General features: G+C 34.1%; 1 protein-coding gene across 7 annotated transcripts in view; it reads right to left on the bottom strand.

Moving 5' to 3' along the window:
• Positions 1-22,820, bottom strand: part of Fmr1 (FMRP translational regulator 1) — a 39,428-nt gene that overhangs the window by 4,405 nt on the left and 12,203 nt on the right. Inside the window, exons 3-16 of one of the 7 annotated variants that reach the window (XR_001782738.2) lie at positions 21,965-22,058; positions 18,474-18,545; positions 17,922-18,070; positions 15,798-15,891; positions 15,595-15,711; positions 13,329-13,499; positions 13,139-13,217; positions 9,787-9,896; positions 8,179-8,310; positions 7,636-7,698; positions 5,431-5,517; positions 2,780-2,975; positions 1,146-2,063; positions 236-318 (exon numbers count right to left, since the gene is read on the bottom strand). Coding sequence is in view for 6 of the 7 variants with exons in the window: in NM_008031.3 (NP_032057.2) it covers positions 236-318; positions 1,146-1,328; positions 2,780-2,975; positions 5,431-5,517; positions 7,636-7,698; positions 8,179-8,310; positions 9,787-9,896; positions 13,139-13,217; positions 13,329-13,499; positions 15,595-15,711; positions 15,798-15,891; positions 17,922-18,070; positions 18,474-18,545; positions 21,965-22,058 (1,630 nt within the window). In the remaining variant the exon portion in view is untranslated. The remainder of the gene's footprint in view (positions 1-235; positions 319-1,145; positions 2,064-2,779; positions 2,976-5,430; positions 5,518-7,635; positions 7,699-8,178; positions 8,311-9,786; positions 9,897-13,138; positions 13,218-13,328; positions 13,500-15,594; positions 15,712-15,797; positions 15,892-17,921; positions 18,071-18,473; positions 18,546-21,964; positions 22,059-22,820) is intronic. The other 6 variants (XM_006527810.2, NM_008031.3, NM_001290424.1 and 3 more) reach the window with 6 other exon arrangements.

Raw genomic sequence — 22,820 nt, 5'->3', positions numbered from 1 at the left:
AGAACCACCACTGAGTCTGAGAATTACAATGTGGCTGCCAAAGTGTTCACAAATACTTAAAACCATATATTCACTGGAAAAATCCTCATACTTGTACATTTGTCACAGAGGACTGAGACTGTCTACAACTGTAATGCTGAAGAAAAATATTTCATATAGTATGAATTTATCATCTTTGAACATGCTGAAAAATAAAGCACATATTCAAACTACTTAGATGGAAACTAGGTTTTACCTGCAGGGATCCATCAGCTGTTCTTCCTTTAGCCTCTCTTGGATTACGTGGACGATTATCTGTTCGGGAATGATCGTCGTTTCCTGTATATTTTAAAAATGTTTAACAGTTAGTGACTCTTAAAACATTTGCTCAAAATTCTCTCTTTTCAGATTCCCCATTCAGACCAACAATAGAAGCTAAAATGTAATGAAGAGCCTACCAATTCCAATTGTACAAGTAAATAATCTATTCTGGTAACAAGAAACAAAATATTCTGAAGGTTGATTCAACAGGTCAATCTGTCTGGATTAACAACCAGATGCTGGTAAGGAACTACGAAGAATATAAATTAGTTATCACTATTTAGTCATAGTTTCCAAAAAATCACAAGGAAGGCTGTGTAATATTCTGTCAAACAAATGAAAAAGTAATCATTTGCTATGATGATGATAAGCCCAAAACAGACTATATCACCAAGATTCTTTACTCAGCTTCAAACAGCTAACAGTTTACTTTTAATCTTTCTTTCTCTCTTTAAAAACACTTACAGCTGGGCAGTGGTGGTGCACGCCTTTAATCCCAGCACTTGGAGGCAGAGACAGGCGGATTGCTGAGTTCAAGGCCAGCCTGGTCTACAAAGTAACAGGACAGCCAGGGCTACACAGAGAAACCCTGTCTCAAAAAAAAACAAAAAAACAAAAAAACAAAACAACAACCCACAAAAACAAACAAACAAAAAACCACTTATATATCTTTGTAGAGGCACATATACCATAGTTGATGTATAGGCTAAGAGATAAGTAGCAGGAGTCACTTCACTCCTTTTACCATGTGGGTCCTGGAGATTGAACTAGGGTTAAGACTGGCAGTTAGTACCTTTATCCATTGAGCCATCTCACTGGCCTTAACCTTTTCTTCTCAGCTATACCTTTGAAGCCTCCTCCTCTTCCTCTTCCTCCTTGTCCTCTTCCTCCTCCTCCACGCCGCCGTCCGTCTCCTCTGCGCAGGAAGCTCTCCCTCTCTTCCTCTGTTGGAGCTAATGACCAATCACTGAGTTCGTCTCTGTGGTCAGATTCTGTTTCAGAAGCATTTGATGCTTCAGAATTAGTTCCTATCGAGAGTTAAAAGTTATATACCATTGTCTGACTTTAAAAAAAAGGTTAACAGAAGCTTCCAGAGATGAAGTTTCAGGGGTGATTCAATATTCTTCCCAATTTAGAAGCCTACCAAAGAATATACTTATCTGTGTTTTAAATTCAAAGTAAAAGGCTTGCCATATTTGAAGTAATTTTTGTTAGACATCTTTTAAAAAGGTGTTTTGTTAGCTGTCTAAGTTCAGATCTGAATGTGCCATATTTTTAAATAGCTGTGATCAATAGAGGAAAAATTGTCTATAACAATGTAATACTTTGATAAGCAAAACTTCTATAATGAGAGCTTTTAGTAGACACAGGGACAGAAGGATGTACAATTTGGCCAACTCTAAAAGCAGCCAATAAAGGCCACCATGATTGTTGTGTCTCAGGGGAGGGGCTACTGTGGGATTATCCCCAATGAAAGGGGATATGCATTCCTGATGCATGCCCCACAATCTCCCTCCCACTCCCAGTGGGAAGGGCTAAACAAAAGATCACTATAAAACAACTGTTTACATCTGAGGGGGTTAATGATATAGGGAATGGGAGTGGGGGGAAGAGCTCCACAGTGAGATGGAAATTCATTGGTCAAAAGAACAAACTGATAGGAGGAGGGTTAAGGGTTAGGTTCAAGATTGGCCTTATGAGTAGGTGTCTTTCCCCACTCTGGAATATCACCTCTACTACCTCTCTCTCTTCCTCTGTTGGAGCTAATGAGCAATTATAGCTTCACCATTATAGCGTCACTCCTGTGGATCTTGAAGGCTTTTCCATCTTAAAGAGTTCCCTTTTGAAATGCAAATATTTGTGAGATGGATTACACCTTATACCATCATTAGCAAGTTACATAGATACATAGTCGAGCAAGAAAGACAGTAGGAACTCGTAGCTGGGCACTGGTGTCACTGAAAGTTACTGGGAGAAAAGAAAGAAGCAGCAAGGATAGAAAAGCTGGGAAGGCAAAGAGTCACTTCCCCTACTTCTTGACTGTGCCTATGGCTGACTTTGGCCATGCCACTCAAAATCATCTTATGAGCCATAGGATGCAGACCCCTGATTTACACAGTCCATCCAGCAAGTATGACCAGCACATGCCTGACAAAAAATGAGCCACAGTACACAAATGAAAAAAGTTTTGGCTATACAGTAATAAAATCAGGAGAGGTCTTAGGTCATCAACACATAAGGGCTTAAGCAGATTTATCCCCAATTAGAATATGGACAGAACTCACAACTGCCCTGTGAACTATGTGTGTCATTAACGGGCTTTTATTCTACATGTCTCTTGAAACACAATTTGACCCACTGTGAGTTGGAAAACATGTAGTGAGAAATTGTTATAATGGAGTTCTAATGAATATTAGAGATTAGCAGCTATTAAGTCTAGGAACAGATAAAGTAACTGAGGAAAATGCTTAGTTTGTACCTGAAGTATATCCAGGACCGCGTCTGCCGTGCCCCCTATTTCTGTAAGGTCTACTACCTCGACCCATTCCTTGACCATCATCAGTCACATAGCCTTTTTCCTTATCTGTACGATTTGGTGGTGGTCTAGAACTAGCTCCAATTTGTCGCAACTGCTCATCAATTTGTAATCTCTCCAAACGCAACTGGTCTACTTCCTATTTAAAATATACAAGATAACAGTAAAAATAATTTGACATTTTACTTAGTATTACCTTTCTCCTTTTCATCAGATAAAAAAGTATACTGGAAATATTTCGACTTCAGTTCTAAATTTATAGTAAACACTGTTAACCCAGAATTATTAGGAAATTGAATGGTCTCCTTAAAAAGAAAGATTACTATTGATACACTTACTGATGTCAAGACTTAGAAATATAACAAAAACACTCAGTTTTAAAGTTATATTGAATAAATTTGAGTGATTTGGCACTGCTATTCAATTAGTCTATGGATAAGGCAGAGATACATTAGTTTGGGGACTTTTTGAAATAAGATTGACTAAAACAATACTAAAAAGTATAAAAATACAGATAAATGACAGACATTTAAGATTTAATCAACTAACCTTTAAAAATCACACATAAATGAGCTCAATGAAATTATTTTGTCAGTTAATATTCTAATTTACTAAGTATTGTACTTGGGGTATATTTTTTAAAGAGCATGTAGTATTTTTAGATATAATTACGGATCACTTATTTTCAATGAACTAAACATGCTAATATTCCTTTATATGAAGGGGAGGAAATCCCTAGGTCTCACATCAAAACACCTAGTTCTCACATCATGCCTTGAAAAACTTTTAAAATGCTAAAACTCTGCTTAAACAAGTATTACAAACAATATACATTGAGTTGAACAAAATATATCAACTCCAGAATCCACTGATAGACCCTTATACATAGCATGTACAAAAACATGGGATCTGTCGAATCCAGATGAAACTTTCACGTTAATCCTTGCCTTTCTAGCATATCCATGAGCATCTCACTTATTAGCTACAGGGCATAAGATCTGTAACTACAGCAAATATTCAGTGTGTCAATCAAGAAGAGGTCATTGAAACAAAGTTGTCAAATTTTGGTTCTGACATGGGGTGGGGGGTGAAAAACGGTCAGACTGAGAATCCACAGAGAACTTGCTCTCTAAACCAGAATCTGTGATAAACTGGGTAGGAAAAAGGAAAGACTAGTGGCTTCCTGCAAAGGTATATTTCTAGCTAATGGAATGTGTTATCTAGAAATTGCATAAGAGAATGGTATTCCAGTTATTGCACTTAGGTATTGTACTTAGTTTTGGTGAGATGCTAGACCCAACCAAAAGATGATTTGGTGATGATAAGAATGGCAACAGAACAGCTGCCAGTAACAGACAAAATATTCAATAGAGAAAAATAAAATATCTAAGAAAAAGCATTAATTGAAAGAACAAGGGACATGATATAATGCAGCTCTGTCTATCTAGGTCACAATAATTATTTCTAGTGAAGATTATAAAGGAAAACATACAACAGATTGCACATAAAACACTGTCCAACAAAAAATAAATAAGCAAATCAAAGTGGCATCCTACCCATGCAAACCTTGCTGGATGAAACCTTCCCACTTTTATTTATTAACTGACCACCATTAAGAATGAACAAAATGACCAGGTACTGCACCGTTTTTTTTCCTTTCACTCTTACTTACTAGAAGACTGATTCACATTTTATTCTTTAAGTCAGCAAACACATTCTTAAGTTAGTATCATAAATAAAATAGAACTTAGATTATTTTGTAGACTTTAAAAAAAGACCTATAGAATAATTCTGGCATATATTTTAACAAATAAGACATTATAACACTAAAAACAATTAAGATTTCATTTCATTAAATTTTATATTTGGGCCAAAGGGAAATTGAAAAAGTACACATAGCTACTTCACAGATGTATTGCCAATCCCATGCTATTTTTACTAATATAATAGCCTCTGGGTTCCTACTTCCCAGCTTGCAAGCTAAGGAAGCATAACAGTAAAATCAGTAAGATGAGCATATACAAGAAAGCACAAGTAGTTTATATTTTGATTAACACAATATAGAGAAAAGTATGAAGAGTAAATATTTAAAGAGGACTTCATGAAATGCTAGAATTTCCTTAATAAATAACATAGGAGGGACAACAAAGGCAAGTACACACAAAATTTGGATCAGAAAACATCCATAAAAGCTAGAAGGTTCAAATATATATATATATGCATATATATACACACATATATATGTATATATAACATCATTACCTAAATTGAATCTAAGGGTTTAGCAGAATAACTATATATAAATAAATAAATATATATACATACACACACACATATATATACATATATATACATGTACATATATATGTATATATGAATGTATTGAGAACTGGGATATTAGCCGTAAGATTTACAATGAAAAATTAAGTTTTTAGAAGAAATAAACTGAAACAATGTATTTTATCTATTATTTTTACAAGGTCATATACTGTTATGCACAGCTTAGAAGGATCCTAGTTTTGGAAGGATTTACTATACAGTTTTTAATAATTCAGCACAAGAAGATTAGAAGTTAAAAGTCATCCTGTCCTCACCTTTAAATAGTTCAGGTGATAATCCAAAAGAACAGTGGCATTAGCGATGCTGTCTTTTGTTCCCACAAAAACAAATGGTACCATACCCTGAAAAAGAAATTGTAACAGTGAACCTAAAGAACTAGTGATGGTTCATCTGAAAACAAAAACAAAAACACCTAATGACTAAATCCCTAGTACAAGGTCTGGCGAACACACAAACATCTATTTAAAATATAAATCAATATGTAAAACCAAGGGCAGATCAATATAGTGATTTCTTAGACATCACATTGTTTTAAAGACTACTGTTTAATGTTGACAAAATAACAAACATTTAACTAAGAATTATACAATCTTTACTGTGGTAAGCAAGATGAATAGTTATGCTTTAATTCACTCACTGTAAGTTCTACCTAAATCAAATTCAATTTAAAATCAGATACCAATGATACAAATTTAAAAACCTCAATTTTGCCAACCAAATCAACAAAATCCAAATCATGAACAAAAATGAGAATTTAAATTAAAATACACTGAGTAGTTTGTAGAAGAACAAAAACCAAGGCAAAATTATAAGCATAATATTTAATAAGTCCATAAAATTTCAAAAATATAGTATAATCTTACAAAGTTCAATCATAAGAAATACTTTGATCTTCTATGTATAGCATTTTAATATAGGGATTGTTTTAAAGATATAATCTAAATATTTATATTTCTCATCAGCATAAGAGAAGAAAAAAAACCCCAAACCATTCAATATAATAACCAGTAGGAAAGTCTAGCTTAAAGAGGGGATAAATAAGACACATTCTAAGCTGAGAATAGTTCAATCATTTTGCTACTGAAGAAATACATGATTATTGGTACTCACACACTAATACTGTAATACTAATAAGTAATAAGTATTACAGTTACAAGTGTTTGGCAAAAATGCAGGAGGCCAAGAATCTGTCCCTCGAGCAAAGTGTCACTCTTTCCTAAAGAACGTTTCTTAGAACATGTAGCTATTGTTGGGATGCTTTCCCTGTTTATATTCAGTATACAGTAGGTTCAAGAAAGGAAGGGAAGGACACAGGATTTTCTATATCCTTGTAAAGAATGCTACTGTTGATGAACAATAAAACTGAACCATCAGAAAGTATTGCTTGTAAGCTGATTATCATATAGTAGGCAAGGCACAGCTTCCTAGTAGCAGTGACTATCTGAACTATCAGGGGATGAAAAGAACTTGTAAAGATTTTCTTTTTTGTACTACAATATAAAAAGTGCCCTCCTTCAATATTATTCCTTTTCTCAATAGCATAATCACAAAGGCATTAATTGTACTTTTTCCAAGTGCCAAATATCAAGTCACGAAATAATACATGCTTTCCAAGTAATCACCAAAATAAGCTTTTAATTTTGTGCTGTAGATTTAATTAGGTAGAATTTGAAGAACATTATTTAAACCAATTTTCTCTTATAACATGGTACAAACTGTTAGAGTACCCAAGGACAACTCAAATGTCTAATCAGAAGATCTGAATAAATTGAAAATATAGAATACCAATATTAGGACAAAGTGATTCTCTTTTCTAAGATGAGAAAGGGATGTCCAACAGAAAGGAGTGTCCAATTCACTTGCAGTTTTAGTTCTTGGTATAAAATGGCATTTTTGCTTTTAGTCTTTTCTGAGTTATACCATCCTTATTATAAGCAATTCTCATATACCAGGCAAAGGACCCTGACATCAAGGAGCTTACAATGTGGTTGAAGAGACCAACAAGAAAACATCTAAAAACATGCTCTGGGTGAGCACACAGGAAGATGGAACAGGTAGGAAACCTGTGGTAAGTACACAAGGAAAGCTTCACATACAACAGGGTCAAAGTGATAAGGCAAATACAGGAAAAAGAACAGTCTGGGTAGAATAAACCCACACATAAAGCAGCAGCAAAAAGTATGTTCAATTTTAGAGAATTCCAAGAACTTCAGAAGGAATCAAGCTTCCTATAAGACACAGTGGGAAGACTGGTAGAAAATGACACTGGACATGTAAGGGAAGAACTTCTAAGTGGAATGAAGATGTTTGAGATTTAGCCTAGGGCTGTGGATCCAAATACCCACAAATACTCCTCCACCAGCCCCCAACCATGAGGCTCATTTGTAGTCTTTCTTAACAAGGGGAATAAACATTAAAATATCAACTTAAAATGTATTTTTCAAGGAATAGTTTCCTACCTGCCAAGCCTTGGGTTCAGGTTTCTGGGGTCCCCCTGCTACAATTGATGAAACCACTAACACCTAAAGCAGTATAAGGAATGCAAGTGATGTGATTAACTATAATGAACGATACACAGAAGCCTGAACGCAGGACTTTCACTGCAGGACTTCTAAATGCATTTCTAAATAGGTCAGTTCAAATAGTGAAAATCAGTTTCTAAAATATGGCTTTAAGAAGTAACTAACACATCTAATAGAAGGTACACTTTGAGTTACAACACCTGCAAAATTTAAGGAGTTATAGTATGAAAAAAAAAAAAGTCCACCCTCAACAGAAAAAAAGTGACCCCATTAGGTTTATAGCTTAAGATTTGTCACTGTGAATAAATTGAAAAAATATGTATTACTTTGTTTTGTAATCTCATATGGTACCAAACCTATGTGAAAATATAGAGTAAGAGTAGCCTACAAATCTAACGAGAAAAAACAGCCCAAATACCAAATGTGGAATCTGCGTCAAAGAAATTACTTTTAGTGTGGTTAGAGGTGACAAATTCTTACCCTCTGGACTTTTGTACTGTTAGGTTGAGAAAAATGGGTGTTTTCCTTTGTATCTAAATGTTTCTTTTCTTCAGAGGAGTTAGGTCCAACCCTTGAATTATTGGAAGGTAGGGAACTTGGTGGCATAATTTCCTTGATAAAAAAACATAAAACACAAAAAATTCCAATTTTATGAGAACTTGGTTCTATTACCATGTCAGTGATATTTTTTGTTAAGCATATCCACTTAATTATTTATAAAGAAATCTGATAATTCAACATATTAGGAACAATGTTTGAAGTTCATCTTTTCCCATTAACAATGATGGTTAAGACTATAGATTACTATAAAGTGTTTTGACATATAAAATTACAGGGCATAAATTTTTTTAAAAGGTTTGTTTGTTTATTTATTAATTATGTATAAGTACACTATTTATTTATTAATTATGTATAAGTACACTATAGCTGTCTTCAGACACTCCAGAAGAGGGCATCAGATTCTGTTACGGATGGTTGTGAGCCACCATGTGGTTGCTGGGATTTTGAATTCAGGACCTTTAGAAGAGCAGTCGGCACTCTTAACCACTGAACCATCTCACCAGCTCCCATAGAGCATAAAAATTATGCAATTAAAAACCAAATCAGGGATTAGAGAGAGATGGCTTTTTGTAGAGGTTAAGAGCATGTACTGTTCTTACAGTGGAACCAAGTTTGGTTCTTAGCAGCTCACAACTGAGCTCTTCTCCCAACCCCTCCAAACACTCACACACACAAACTTTATTGAATTAAACCTTAAAAAAAACACTAAATTGATTTAACATCAATTAAAATAATCTTTCACAAAAGACAGCTAATTAATGTGAAAATTATAAGCTTGTGCGTGGACAGCATTTTGAGAGTACAACTGCATCAAGGGTTATACTGTCCCTTTCCACTTTCCATACAAATACTTACAAGGTTACACCAATAAGCATATGTCCAGGTAGATAGGACTGAGAGTTATCAAAGTCATGTTGGGGGAAGTGATCATGTGCAGAAAAAGCACACACAGAATGAACTTACTTTACCACATTAACACTCAATCAAAAGCATTTATAAAGGCTGTCTATGCACGCTTTTTGTCATTCATTAATGGCTGAACCAGTGATATACACCTTATAATAGCAAACTCATGACTACCCATTATAAGATCACAAAATGAAGACAAATACAGGATAAATTTACTTATCTAAAGTCCAGCATTAGAAAACATAGTCACTGGGTGGTGGTGCACACTTTTAGTCCCAGAACTTGTAAAGCAGAGGCAGGCAGAACTCTGAGTTCAAGGTCAGCCTGGTCTAAGAGTGAGTTTCAGGATAGCCAAGGCTACACTGAGGAATTCTGTCTTCAAAAAACAAAAACCAAGCCAAACCAAAACAGATAGTCTAGTATCTATAGTATTAAGCATGTCCAATAGTCAGAACAATTATCAAAGTCCTGGATTTGATTCTGAGTACCACAAAAAGAAAAAAAATATTATATGCATGTAATACAGGAGCCTCTGTATTAATACATTAAAAAAATAAAACAAGACAAACAAAACTCTTTCTCTTAGACAAAACCAGAAAAATAAGCACTATTACATACCTCTTCTTGTGGGACACTTTTCTCATTTTCAGCCTCAATCCTCACCCTCACAACTCCTGACTTGTCCACGATCTCTTGAATCAGCTTTCCATTTTTTCCTATTACTTTGCCTAAAATAAATAATTCATGTTTGACTCGAGGACATCACTCAAATCGTACAAGCACACTCCACTATAAACTATCTTACACATTCAAATACATATACATACTGGATTATAAGATTCAAAACAGAAGCTTTTTAAAAAAATAGTTTAATTATAAATTATTCTCGTTGATTAGGTCATTTTTAAACTCATTTGGTCAGATACTACAGCTGATTAATACTTGTGAACTGATTGGGTAATTCTGAAAATTTAAAGGTAACTCAAAGAGAACCCCTTATCTCACATAAGACCGTATACTTTAAACTAACTGGTACTGTGGTATTTAGCACTCTGTAAAGCTCTACAAAAGGAATTAAGGAAAAGAAGGATAATAAATGTATTTGCTTACTTGACAATTTCAATTCTCATCTAGCTTTGATTCACATTTCCTCATATATACATAGGAACTATTTTTAGAATTATGTATGACACATTTGAAAATATGCTCTTAAGTTTCAGGAGCTTAGAAAGCTATCTAAATATCTAAAAGGAACAAAAATTCTTCAAGCCAATGTTAATAACAGAATATTAGTTCTATGCATTGGTCACAATGTAGAGTAGCATACATATTCATAGGTAAAGCACACTTTCAGATAACTCCAAAACTACCATGAAAAGGCTTATACGTATTCTTTAGTAACATCTGTTGAAATTCAGAAAAATCTAGTAGTAGTTCTAAATAGCAATTGTTTGCCCCACTGTGCAAAATTCAATTATATATAAAACTAGGACATGGCTGCTTTCATAGCCACTATCATACATGAGTGTAAAGCAAGAATTTACAAATTAAGCACTACTAATTCTAGAAACCTACACATGAGGCAAACCAGATTCTAGGGGGACTTAAGCACTTAGATAAGCCATGGGTGAAATGCTTCTATATGCTCATTTTGCCTCCTCAGCGCAGGCAAATTGATGAAAAGAGAGAAGTTGCTTCCTAGCTACTTTAAATAACAAACTAGCAAAAGGTCTTGCAGAAGGACTCATAGTTCTTATAATCAGAGCCACAGTTTTGACATTATTGCTGTGTGTGGCTTTCATACTCTTCCACCTTGAGCTCTTTGGTCAGTGGTAGAAAACAAAACTCATGCCACTAAACCAGGATTTCTAATCTAAAAATCTCATTATGTCTGTTCTATTCTTCTTCAAATGAAATGAAGAACGTACAAAAATCCCTACCTGGAGTATTCTCAGAGTTTGTTTTTTTTTTTTTTTCTGTAAAATCCTTACATAACCATGAAAGTTGATTTTAATAAAGATGCAAATTAGCATAAAGAAAAGTAGGACTTTAGCATGTTTCTATTAAGAAATAACTAAGTACTTCGTCTAAACAAACTCACTGTCAAAGTTTAGATAGAACACACAAACTTTTAGGCAAGATAAATTGGTGTGCATACTGAAGAAGGCTTGTGAAAAATAGGTAATCAATCAGTAGATGAGACTCAAGTAATAGTGATTAAGACGTCACCCTGAAACCTGCCCAGCAAACCGAACTAACAAAAACTGATTTCTGAAGAAGCCCAGTATTCCTAGTGTTGCAGCATTCCTCATCAAACCAGAATTCTCTTGTTTTACTAAGTATAAACGTAAAGAAAACTCAATTCTGCAATAGGTTTTTTTTTGGTGCAAACCAACTTTAAACATCCTCTACACCTAATGCAAGACTATAGGTATAATCTCTTTCTTCTTTGGTAATCTAATTGAATCTAGTTTACTTGTATATTGCAGTTACTTCCAAATTCCAACAGAATTTACTATAAATCTGCTGTAATGAAATGAAGAAGTTATGAATAAACAAAAGAGAACATGGAGTTTCCTTCTGTACCCAGAACTGTGCTAAGTACTACACATAACAACACCTCATTAAGCATCTAGACCTTGAATACCACGTTGATATCATGTTAAGTGAAGGAAAAGCATTCTCTCAAGAGCTAAGTCAGTCACCCAAAGTCACAATGGTATCAAATATGTGTAAATATTTTCACCTACTATAGCACTATCAAAATTTAATGGATACCATGGTTCTATCATAATCATTAGTTCATCCTGTGCTATGCATGTATCTTCTATACAACTGGTATGTGTGTTGGTAACACTACATTCACATTCTTGTGTTGCAGCATACATGTAAACTAATTTCATTAGCATTTGTTCTTTACCTTCAAGTTTTTTTTTAATTAATGGTAAAAAATACCATGACTCTTGGACACTATTTTGGAGTCAGGATCTTGCTATCCCTACCCCATACTATCCTTAAATTTGTGATCTTTGTGCCTGTCTCCTGAATGCTGGGCTATTGCTAGTAATTTTAAATGACACTGTAAGATGATTACTATTCTATTTTGACAAAATGTAGCCTATGAATGTTTTAAGCTATATACATAAACTACACAGGAAGTTTGTTCACTTTATACTTCTACAAGAGGATTAAGAAGCAATATGCCCCAAATTTATTTATAAATTCAAACCACATTTTTTTTTTTTTTTAGACAGGGTTTCTCTGTGTAGCCCTGGTTTTCTTAGAACTCATTCTGTAGACCAGGCTAGCCTTGAACTCAAAAATTCGCCTTCCTCTGCCTCCCAAGTGCTGGGATTAAAGGTGTGCGCCACCATGCCCAGCTCAAAACACATTTTAAAAAATAAACCCATACCTGGTTTTAGTTTGTTCTACTAAAGACAACTGAATAATTTGGGAATACTAGTGAAAAGTTCCTATGCTAACAGCCATCACAGTGATGATTAGGAAACAGTATTTATCAATTTATAAGGAGCTACTACTGACTCCATAAAATCCAAAGACAGTTGGTGTGAATTTATCTTTCAAACTATGTCTATGCTAGACATATCCAGATTTTGAACCCAGAGATAACTGACATGAATGCTATCATTTTCTCAAATATCACCAAACTATAAAAGCTTAAATTTTTAGTCATTTTAGAAAAAAATCTAATGCTATGATTAAAAAAATACCTTGAGGAGGCTAGGTAAAAATTATCCTTTCAGACATATAAGTCTGAACTATTTCTTGTATATCTTCTGAAAATATAATCTTTGAGTATTATTTTCTATACACTGTAAGAACAGGCTACATCTCAAAGATTGACTTAATCAGATTACACTTTCAGTGATGAAACGAGGTTTAACTAGTATAGAAGTTGTGTACTAGGATTTTATTTTTTGTGGTATATATAAAGTTATTTTTTACTTACCTACTAAGTTTCGTGGAACCTGTATGACATCTTCAGCAAATTCCAGAAAGCTTCTAGCCTTTTTCACTGCATCTTGATCCTAATAAAGAAGGTTGAGTGGGTGTAATATCAAAGCAAAAGATTTGGCATTTGAAATACTATTTGTTTGTTTCTATGAGGGGGAAGTTGGATTATATGGTGAAATATTTACCTCTCCATAAATATGAAATGTGCAGGTATCCTCATCTAAATCAATAGCAGTGACGCCAGGCACTTTTCTAGCTTGCTGAATATTAGCACCATGAGTACCAATAGCTAAACCCATCAGATCTTCTCGTACGATAAACTGTTCATGAAATCTTGAGGCAAGCTGCCTTGAACTCTGAAGAGAAATGCACAACTGATTAACATGTTTTATCAATTATTAAGACAATTTCATTTAGGTCAGCCATGTAAATTATCTTGACCCTATATATCAGGGTCCTATAAATTATCATAGTAGAAAAACTAATTTTAGAATCACACAAGTTCTTTTGAGGCTAATGAAGGTCTATGCCATTTAAAACATTTTTTTTGTTAACAGGAAAAAGTTTATTGACAGTTTTTCAAGGTTATGTTTGCAAACCTATTTGCAAGGCTGCCTTTGTTATTCAATGATATCCACAATGTAATAATTAAGAAGCAGACAAAATATTCCCAATTAAGAACAGCTCACTAGGTCTGACAGACTCAATTCAATTTAAGCAACAATTAAAAATGGTATCTTTAATAAAAAAATATTCACTGCACTTATTATGGATATATAAGTACTTTTTCTAGAAATGGTGCCATTTTCATAATATATAACCAGGTATGGTGGATCTAAACATCCTTCAGCTGAAATGTGACATTAAGACAACACCCTCTCTCCTCAAACCCAGGGAAAAAAATCCCTAAAACTCTGTGGTTTAACAGTAAAGTGAACACTCGTAGAATACAGAAATATCAATTTTATATTACTTTTATATTCAGAGTCTGTTAGACTTTGTGATCTGAATCCACAAAAGCTTGATGAACTCTTTAAAATATTCAGCAATGACAAAACTATGTTCCAATGATACCCCATATTATGTGGATAATCACTGTCTTTAAAAAGCATATCAAAACTGAATGTTTAGTTCTAGCATGCCATTAATGAAAACCAAACAGATTAGTGGCTCATGTTGAAAATGGGTATTTCTTAAAAGGGTTTATGAACCTCTTTAATATTAGTAGTGAAGAAAATAGGCATGCACATAGTTTATCATTATTCAACACACCAGATAATTTGAATGAATAAATATATCTAATGTAAGCAATTTTAAAAGAACAATAGTTGTTTTCAAAGGTAATGGTAGTAAAGTATATAAAATCTTCGAAGATTTTCCAAGAAGTCACGTTTTTGGATCGTGATTACCCTGGTTCATTTTTCCCATTGATAATTTATGGATACATGTAAACCAAAGGTATGGTAAAGAACATTCAAGAAGAATTAGATGCTTAAGAAGAGATATATGAGTACACGTTCATAATACTCACAATGAAATTAAGAAGGCTGCTGTGGCCTAAAAGTTATGAGAAAATCGCTAAACCACAAAAGTGTGAACATGGGGGACATCAATAAAGAATGAGAGAAAAAAAACTAATCAAACAGACCTCAACAGCCATTTGGCAAACAAAAGTAAATTTTTCCTTTTCTGTTAAGAGTTCATCATTCATACACAAAGTTGGTAATTGGCAATTTTCATAGCCTTGACTACCTTTTTTCTTAAACTACAATTTGAAACTCCCCTTTTCTTTTGCTATATCAACTGATGATTCTCCCTAACGAAATGAATAATGATGAGGGAGACTCTTTAAATTGACAGTAATCTACTTGAGTTGGTACATTAAAACAAACTCCATTTAGTTTCTATGGTAATGAATGGAAGTACTAGATAGTTATCAATGAAAATAAATGCATGGTGATGGCAATTATTGGAGAATTAATAAAAGTAGATAAAATGCACCTTAAGAGACGAAATAGTAAGTTAGGGAAATAGCCTCTGGCAGGAATCTGAAGACAGGAGTTTTAAAGAGTGACAACCAATTAGAATGAAGAAGTTCTATACCCTTTTAAACAGAGATAAACATACATAATGAAAGGAATAAGATTAGATATTTAAATATTCTCTAGTACTTTAATGATAACATGTTACATAGAAGAAGCATTGTCTCACTTTATAGCAGCTTTGACAAACTTTTGGTAAAAATGAAATGTCTAAAATTTCCTTAAAATATATGACTGTTGTGTAATTTCAGGCATGAAAATTTTAGTATGCTTATATTTTGTACAATTTAAATTTCCAAACTAGAGGAAATAGGAAATAATAAAACAAGCTGTCCATACTTGAATTTGAGAACCATACAGTAGTTATTTCTGGACAGCCTTACCAACAGTGCTAGGGAAAGGAACATACCTCCAGTTGTTTACTGGCTTCTTCATTTCTCAGTATAAGAGACAACTTGGTGCGCAGACTTCGAAAGTGCATGTCAATCAACATGTGGGCTCGCTTTGAGGTGACTTCATTGATGGACTGAGTGATTTAAAGTTAACAATATTGTTACCAAAGCAAATGCCCCAGAGGAAATAAACCAAACTAGACAATTAAAAAACACTCACCAAAATTACCAGCTGATAATTTTCTGGATCATAAGTTACAGAGAAGGCACCAACTGCCTTTTTAAAATCCTTATGTGCTGATTCTTTGGCACACCTAGAAATAAAACATATTCATCATTAACATGAATGATCACCAATCACTAGCACAAATATATGCAGATAAAATTATACTAAAAACCAAGGATTTATACTAAATTTCTTTTATGTAAATGCTAGTTCTATTTACAAGTTATGTACTTTTACTGTACACCTGTGAAATAAAGCAAACATTTGACACAATAAAGGGTAAAAAAGCAGCTAATTAAAACATATTTTATTTTTTTGGAAAATTTTATTCTTGAGCACTGCATCTATATGACCCCCATCTCCTGTGCCCTTTTAGCTATTATTTTAAGCATTTATTTACCCATGTGTTTCTGTGTATGCACATGCATGGTGTTATCCTAGGTTAGTCTTAAACTCAATTACACAACTTAGGCTGGCCTCTACCTCCCAAGTACTGAGACAACAGACATGTACCACATCTGGCTAAACAGTTATGCTCTTAAGGAATTGCTATTAGGGTTAGATTGTTGAAGAAGCCACATTTATAGGAACCACTTTTTTTTCTGTATAATTCTTGATTTTCTTTACATAAGTCAATATTTTCTGTGAGCAAACTGAAAAATTATGGAGATAAGCTATGGGTATCTTAATCCTCTCCTTTCTCTCTTGAAGAAGAACAGTTACATCTGTTGAAATAAAGATGAAAACATAAAAATTACTTGCATACATCATCTCTAGACTTAAAAATAGAATTTCTATGTATTCTGAACTATAATATGACTTTTATCTAGGGTAGTAGTCCACATCAGACTTATTGTACCTTTAAAAATTAATCTCTTCTCTGAATTGTTTAACATCATTCTAGATAAAAGATTAGAAACAGGGCTTTTCCAAGCCTCTTTAGCTTTAACTTAGTATGTATTTTATCTGAAAATATTTTCTCTAAAAGGGAAAGCATCAGGAGAAAATTTTGTAGTGTACAATGTGACTTTCTATTTATTTATTTTTACCTTTTAAAAAACCTTTTATCATTTGTATTAGATATTTTCTTTATTTACATTTCAAATGCCATCCCGAAAGTTCCCTATATCCTCCCTCTACCCTGCTTCCCTACCTACCCACTCCCACTTCTTGGCCCTGGCGTTCCCCTGTACTGGGGCATATAAAGTTTGCAAGACCCAGGGGCCTCTTTTCCCAATGATGGCCAACTAGGCCATCTTCTGCTACATATGCAGCTAGAGACACTACCCTGCCTGGGGATCCATCCCATAATCAGCCTCCAAACGCTGACACCATTGCATACGCCAGCAAGATTTTGCTGAAAGAACCGTGCTATAGGTGTCTCATGTGAGGCTATGCCACTGCCTGGCAAATACAGAAGTGGACGCTCACAGTCAGCTATTGGATGGAACACAGGGCCTCCAATGGAGGAGCTAGAGTAAGTACCCAAGGAGCTGAGGGGGTCTGCAACCCTATAGGTGGAACAACAATATGAACAATGTGACTTTTGATAGAATTCTATCATTTTCAAAATCTTCAAAGCTTATGAAAAAAAAAATCTTTGTTTAGAGAACTCAGTGTAGATTTACACACTTTAGCCATATATCAAGTAAGTTTAAACAAATACAGGACTTGCTTGATTATATAACTAGGAAAAAAAATTTTTTTCCTTCACTACTGTAACCAAACTACTTTTGACAAAGATACAAAACATATCATTTTAAAATTTACATTCTGAATTAGTAACCTGGATATAACATCTTAATTTATATATGCAGTAACCTATATATAATATTTTAATTTATATACACATATGTATGTGTATATAAAATGTATATTTGTAAAACTACACACCCTTGCATGTTCCCAGCATTTTTTCATATAGCATTTTTTCTTTTGGTTTTTTTTTTTCAAGACAGGGTTTCTCTGTATAGCCCTGGCTGTCCTGGAACTCACTCTGTAGACCAGGCTGGCCTCGAACTCAGAAATCCACCTGCCCCTGCCTCCCAAGTGCTGGGATTAAAGGCATGCACCACCACTGCCCTTCTGATATAGCATTTTTTTAATGTATCAACTTACATTTGTCGTAAATCTTCTGGCACCTCCAGCTTGATCTTATGGAAAGTATCTTTTGTAGCAGGTTTGTTGGGATTAACAGATCGTAGACGCTCAATTGTGACAATTTCATTATACGTAGCATCACATGCTGCATATTCTATCACATAAAACTGAGAGAAATAAACAAGTCATTCTTAGCCATATTTTTAAAAGAAGGGAAACCTACATAACTTTGACTATTGTTTTGAGAAAGGAACTCATAATAGCCCAGACTAGCCTAGTACTTACTCTATAGCCACGGATGACTTTTAACCCTGATCTTTGTGATTCAGCCACTTAGTGCTGGGATTAAGGGAATGGATCACCATGCCCAGCTCCTATCATTTTAAAATATAAACTCTTGGGGAGGGGGAAACTTTAATCAATAGAAACATATAGCAAGCATATAGTAAACCTATATTGAAAACATTTTTATAAAATGACTTAAAGTTAGGCAGTTATTAAAAATAGACACCAAAATTAAAATGTGGGCTTAGAAAATGTAAATAGTATGAACAATATGCATTTTCCTACCTCACCCTTTATCATCCTCACTTTAGCTAACCACCAACAGCAAGGCTCTTTTTCATTTGCTCTGGAATAAACCTACATAAAAATTATAAAACAGAATATTTATGATTAACATAATTCAAAAGCAGCAGACACTAGACAGTGAGGAAATCTTAAAAAGTCCATATTTATCTTTGAAATCATATACCATATGATTTCAACCAAACTTTACATTTATGTTGGCTTAGACAAAAATACATAATTGGAAACAACTTGAGAACTCACGGTTAAAAGCACTTTGTTTACTTCTCTGATCTATGTCAGTAATATTTAGTACTCTTGACATGAACACTTGAGAAAAGCTGATATCCATAGCATGACTAGATTTTCTTCTGTAGCTATTCAATAATCTACAAAAATGTATCTGAAACCATGTAAGCATCATTTTTATTATAACAAGGAAAACCAATCCAAAGTTACAGACAAAGGCAATAACTACCTGTACTCTAAGCAGATAGGTTAGTGAGTTCACTGATCACTCAGCTTACTAGGGTCCTGGCCTTCATCTCTTTTGAAGGCTACTCTGCTTTTCTGGCTCCTCCTCTCCATGAAAAAAGACAAATCTATTCCAGCAATCTTCTGAATATCACTTTTCTGGCTTTCATACACAGCTCTAATAATTATCTCTTAGGAAACCTTTCAAGTTCATTTGCAATGTGTAGCATGCAATCTTTTGTGAAGACAATAACAAATAAATATTAATAGAACCTAAGTTGCCATGATCTGCTGTGCCATCTCACTAGCTTCTGAGGTAAGTTTTATGATGCATCTCATTGGGCTTCAACTGTCATGCAACTAAGTTGAAAAAAACAAAATGGTTTTCTTTACCCCTCCAAAGTCTTGCCATAAAAACATACACATAAACTGGCCTTTGCTTTAACACAGCAAGAAGCCCACAGGGAAGGAGATACCAGAGGGTTTTTGAAAGAGAACAAACACATACATTCACTTGGTAATGTTATAGGTGTACAATTGGAGGTCAGAGGACAATCCCCCATGTGTCTGTGTCTCTCCTTCTACCATGCCAGGACTGGGGATCTAACTCATATAGTCAGCCCTGGGAACAAGTACATGTTATCTACTGAGCTTAAAGGCCTGTAGAGGTTTAGATAACATCTGTATTTACAATTAAGATCTCTTGCAAAGCCAAATCCAGAATACACTAAGTACAGTTTTAGGCTTTATTATTTATTAATTATTATTTATTATAAGTATTTATTTATGTTATTTATTATTATATATTATATAATATATTATATATTAATATTATATATTATTTATATATAATATATTATATTATTATTTATATTATTATTATAAGTATTTATATTATAAGTATTTATTATAAGTATTTATTATAAGTATGTTATTCCTCATTTAAATTGCAGAGAAAAGAACATAGGTTTGAACATTCAGAGACCTCCAACTAGACTCTGAAATAGCATTGCTGCCCCTGTATTATCTTCCATTTAGCTTTCTCTTCCTTCATATAACTTTCACCTGTCATGACATTAGCTATTCCAGCTAGAATGTAACCTCATCAAAGGAAGACTGTATTGATGTACCTGATAGCCTGAGCAGAAAATTAACATTTAAGGACCTAACTTCACGTTGCTTACCTCTTAACAAGTACCTATTTATTTGCTTTATACTACAAACATGCATGAAACTATAAAAATTAATGCATTTTTAAAAAGACCTCAAAATAAGGCTTGGGAAGTAGGAGGTAAAAGAGACTACAAAATTGTAAGATAAATAAGATTATAATAGAAAACCAATTTTCAATGAGTAGAGAATCATAAATACAATGATTTTGATCAAATTTCAACAGCACCTTTTATTCTAAGAGCTCAATGGTAGATGAGCATGTAGTTCATAGTATGGCCTATTAAAGGACATTTGGGATATATATATATGTGTGTGTGTGTGTATATGTATATATATGTATATATATATATATATATGTATGTATATATATGTATATATATATATATATGTATATGTATATATAGATAGATATATGTATATATCTATCTATCTATCTATCTATATATGATATAAAAGATACAGATTTGAAAAATATATATCAGAAAGATTCACTACTACTAAAATAAATTTTATATTACTAGTCTATTATATAAAATTATTTTTTGTTTGTTTTTTTTTGAAACAAGGTCTCTTTATGTAGACTTGGTTGTCCTAGAACTCAGTACCATAGACTTGGTGGGCCTCGAACTCATGAGGTCCACATGCCTGTTTCCTGAGTGCTGGATTTAAAGGCCATATGCCACCACACTGGCTCTAGAATTCTTAAAAAAATTCTTTTAGAGTTAAGGCTCTCATGTATGAAGAACTGGCCTCTAACTTGCTATGTAGCCAATGATAAACTCTGAAATCCTGATCCTCTAACCTCCACCTCCTAACGGTTAAGATCATAGGCATATAATATCATATTCATGCTTTGTTAGAACTATTACTTTCCTTTGTAAAACTATTTTTCCAAATTCATTTTGCTGAAAAAGTGAATAGAATAGCAACAAATTTTTTTTTTTTTTGATGATCAACCACGGCTTTTATTTAAGGATTTCGAGGCACTGTGAGTTTCGGGGAGGGGACTACTGGCATTAATATCAGCAATGGCTTTTATTTAAGGATTGAGGTACCACGAAGATGTGGGAGGAGCTGTTGATACCAATATTTGGAACTGGTGCTGTCAGGCACTACAGGATGTAAAAGCTGCCTGCTGACAGATCTGCCTCCCGCTGTAGGAGGAGGCAGGTCAATCATGTTTATCTGCTCTGTGTACCCCACCTTCACCCCACACTCAATGCTGCATTTCCTTGTCAATGTGAGGCTGGGGTGTGGTTCATTAGGGAGCACGTGTACAGCATCTATGAATGAAGCCCTAGCTCAATCCTCAGTGCCCAGAACACATACACAGACACACAGATGCACGCACGCACGCACACACGAGAAGTGGGCTGGAGACTCTTGATAGCACAGTCTTCTCCCAACATGTGTAAGTCACATGACCTGTAACTAGGCGCCCTTTCCCTGAAAGCAGACAGCACTAGAGATTGCAGAAGTTGCAGAACTCTGAGCAGAAACAGCGGAGAAAAACTAGAAGTGCTCTGGTCTGCAGACAGCAACCTGAGTCGCATTTCATGGGCTCACTTAATGACTCTTTCTAACAAAAGTATTACCTACACAAAGATTTAGAGATGAGGCAAGGATATGCTAATGGGGTAAAGAAACTTGGGACAAGATATTTCCTGAGTGTGGCTGAATAGCCAAATATAAGTAACCATATAACATTTCAAATAATTAACTAAAAGGGATTTTAACTTTAACTCAAGGTAGTTTAAATACTGTTAAAAGCAAGGTATATTTTAAAAGTCAAAGAAAATTACACACATGCCCTTAGTCGCTGGTTATTTTATGGCTTGGGAACTCACCTCAACTTCATCACTTTCGTTTATATCTTTATTATAACCTACAGGTGGTGGGAATCTCACATCATGGAATGGAATCTGTCTCTCTGGTTGCCAGCTGCAAATAAACAAAATATCATTATTTGACAAGCTTTTGGTGTTTAATGCAAATAGTGAGCATGCTGCAATCAACTTTGGTTAAATGTGACTCTTTCTTGGTTTAAAGAAGCAAATGCCTTCAAATGGCCAGTTTTTGCTGAGTGGTGCATAATGGCAGTGCACAGACATTTTAACGAAGTCTACATGCAGCATAGCAACCTAGGTTTCCACACAGTTTTTCTAAAGACAACAGATCAAAACTATTACTTAAAAGGTTTTTCTTCTAATAATTTTAACTCACACTTTAGAAACCCAAGTCTACAACAGAAATTCCTTTGATGCTTAAATTAGTATTGACAATTGTTAGTATTATCATCAACATAGTTCTACTTGCAAAGTAATTCTGACTACATTCCATCAACCACAATAACTATCCTCTACTTTCCAAAGCAAAATGGCAGTCAGCACATTAGCAATTCTCAACTCACTTGTCCCCCTTAAATTTTAGATCCCACGAAGTAGTCAATTCTTGCCATAGGTAGCTGGATGCTGATCTACCGATGTATCAGCATGGACTGGATTGGTGTGTGTGTGGGGGGTCTCCTAAACCATAGAAACCCAATGGAGACAGCCTACAGGAGTTCAATTAAATTGCCTAATTTCTTAATTTAAAATATTGAATAGTTTTAAAACACCATTTTTTTACTTACAAAGATATAACAAATACTAAGTAACAAAATTTTATAAGAACACTAGTGATTCAATCATTTAGAGCAGTCAC

Source organism: Mus musculus, chromosome X (assembly GCF_000001635.26).
Source record: "Mus musculus strain C57BL/6J chromosome X, GRCm38.p6 C57BL/6J".
In the NCBI taxonomy this organism is placed as follows: domain Eukaryota; kingdom Metazoa; phylum Chordata; class Mammalia; order Rodentia; family Muridae; genus Mus; species Mus musculus.
Note: the sequence above shows the minus strand (reverse complement) of the source record. Positions and strands in the feature narration are given on the sequence as shown.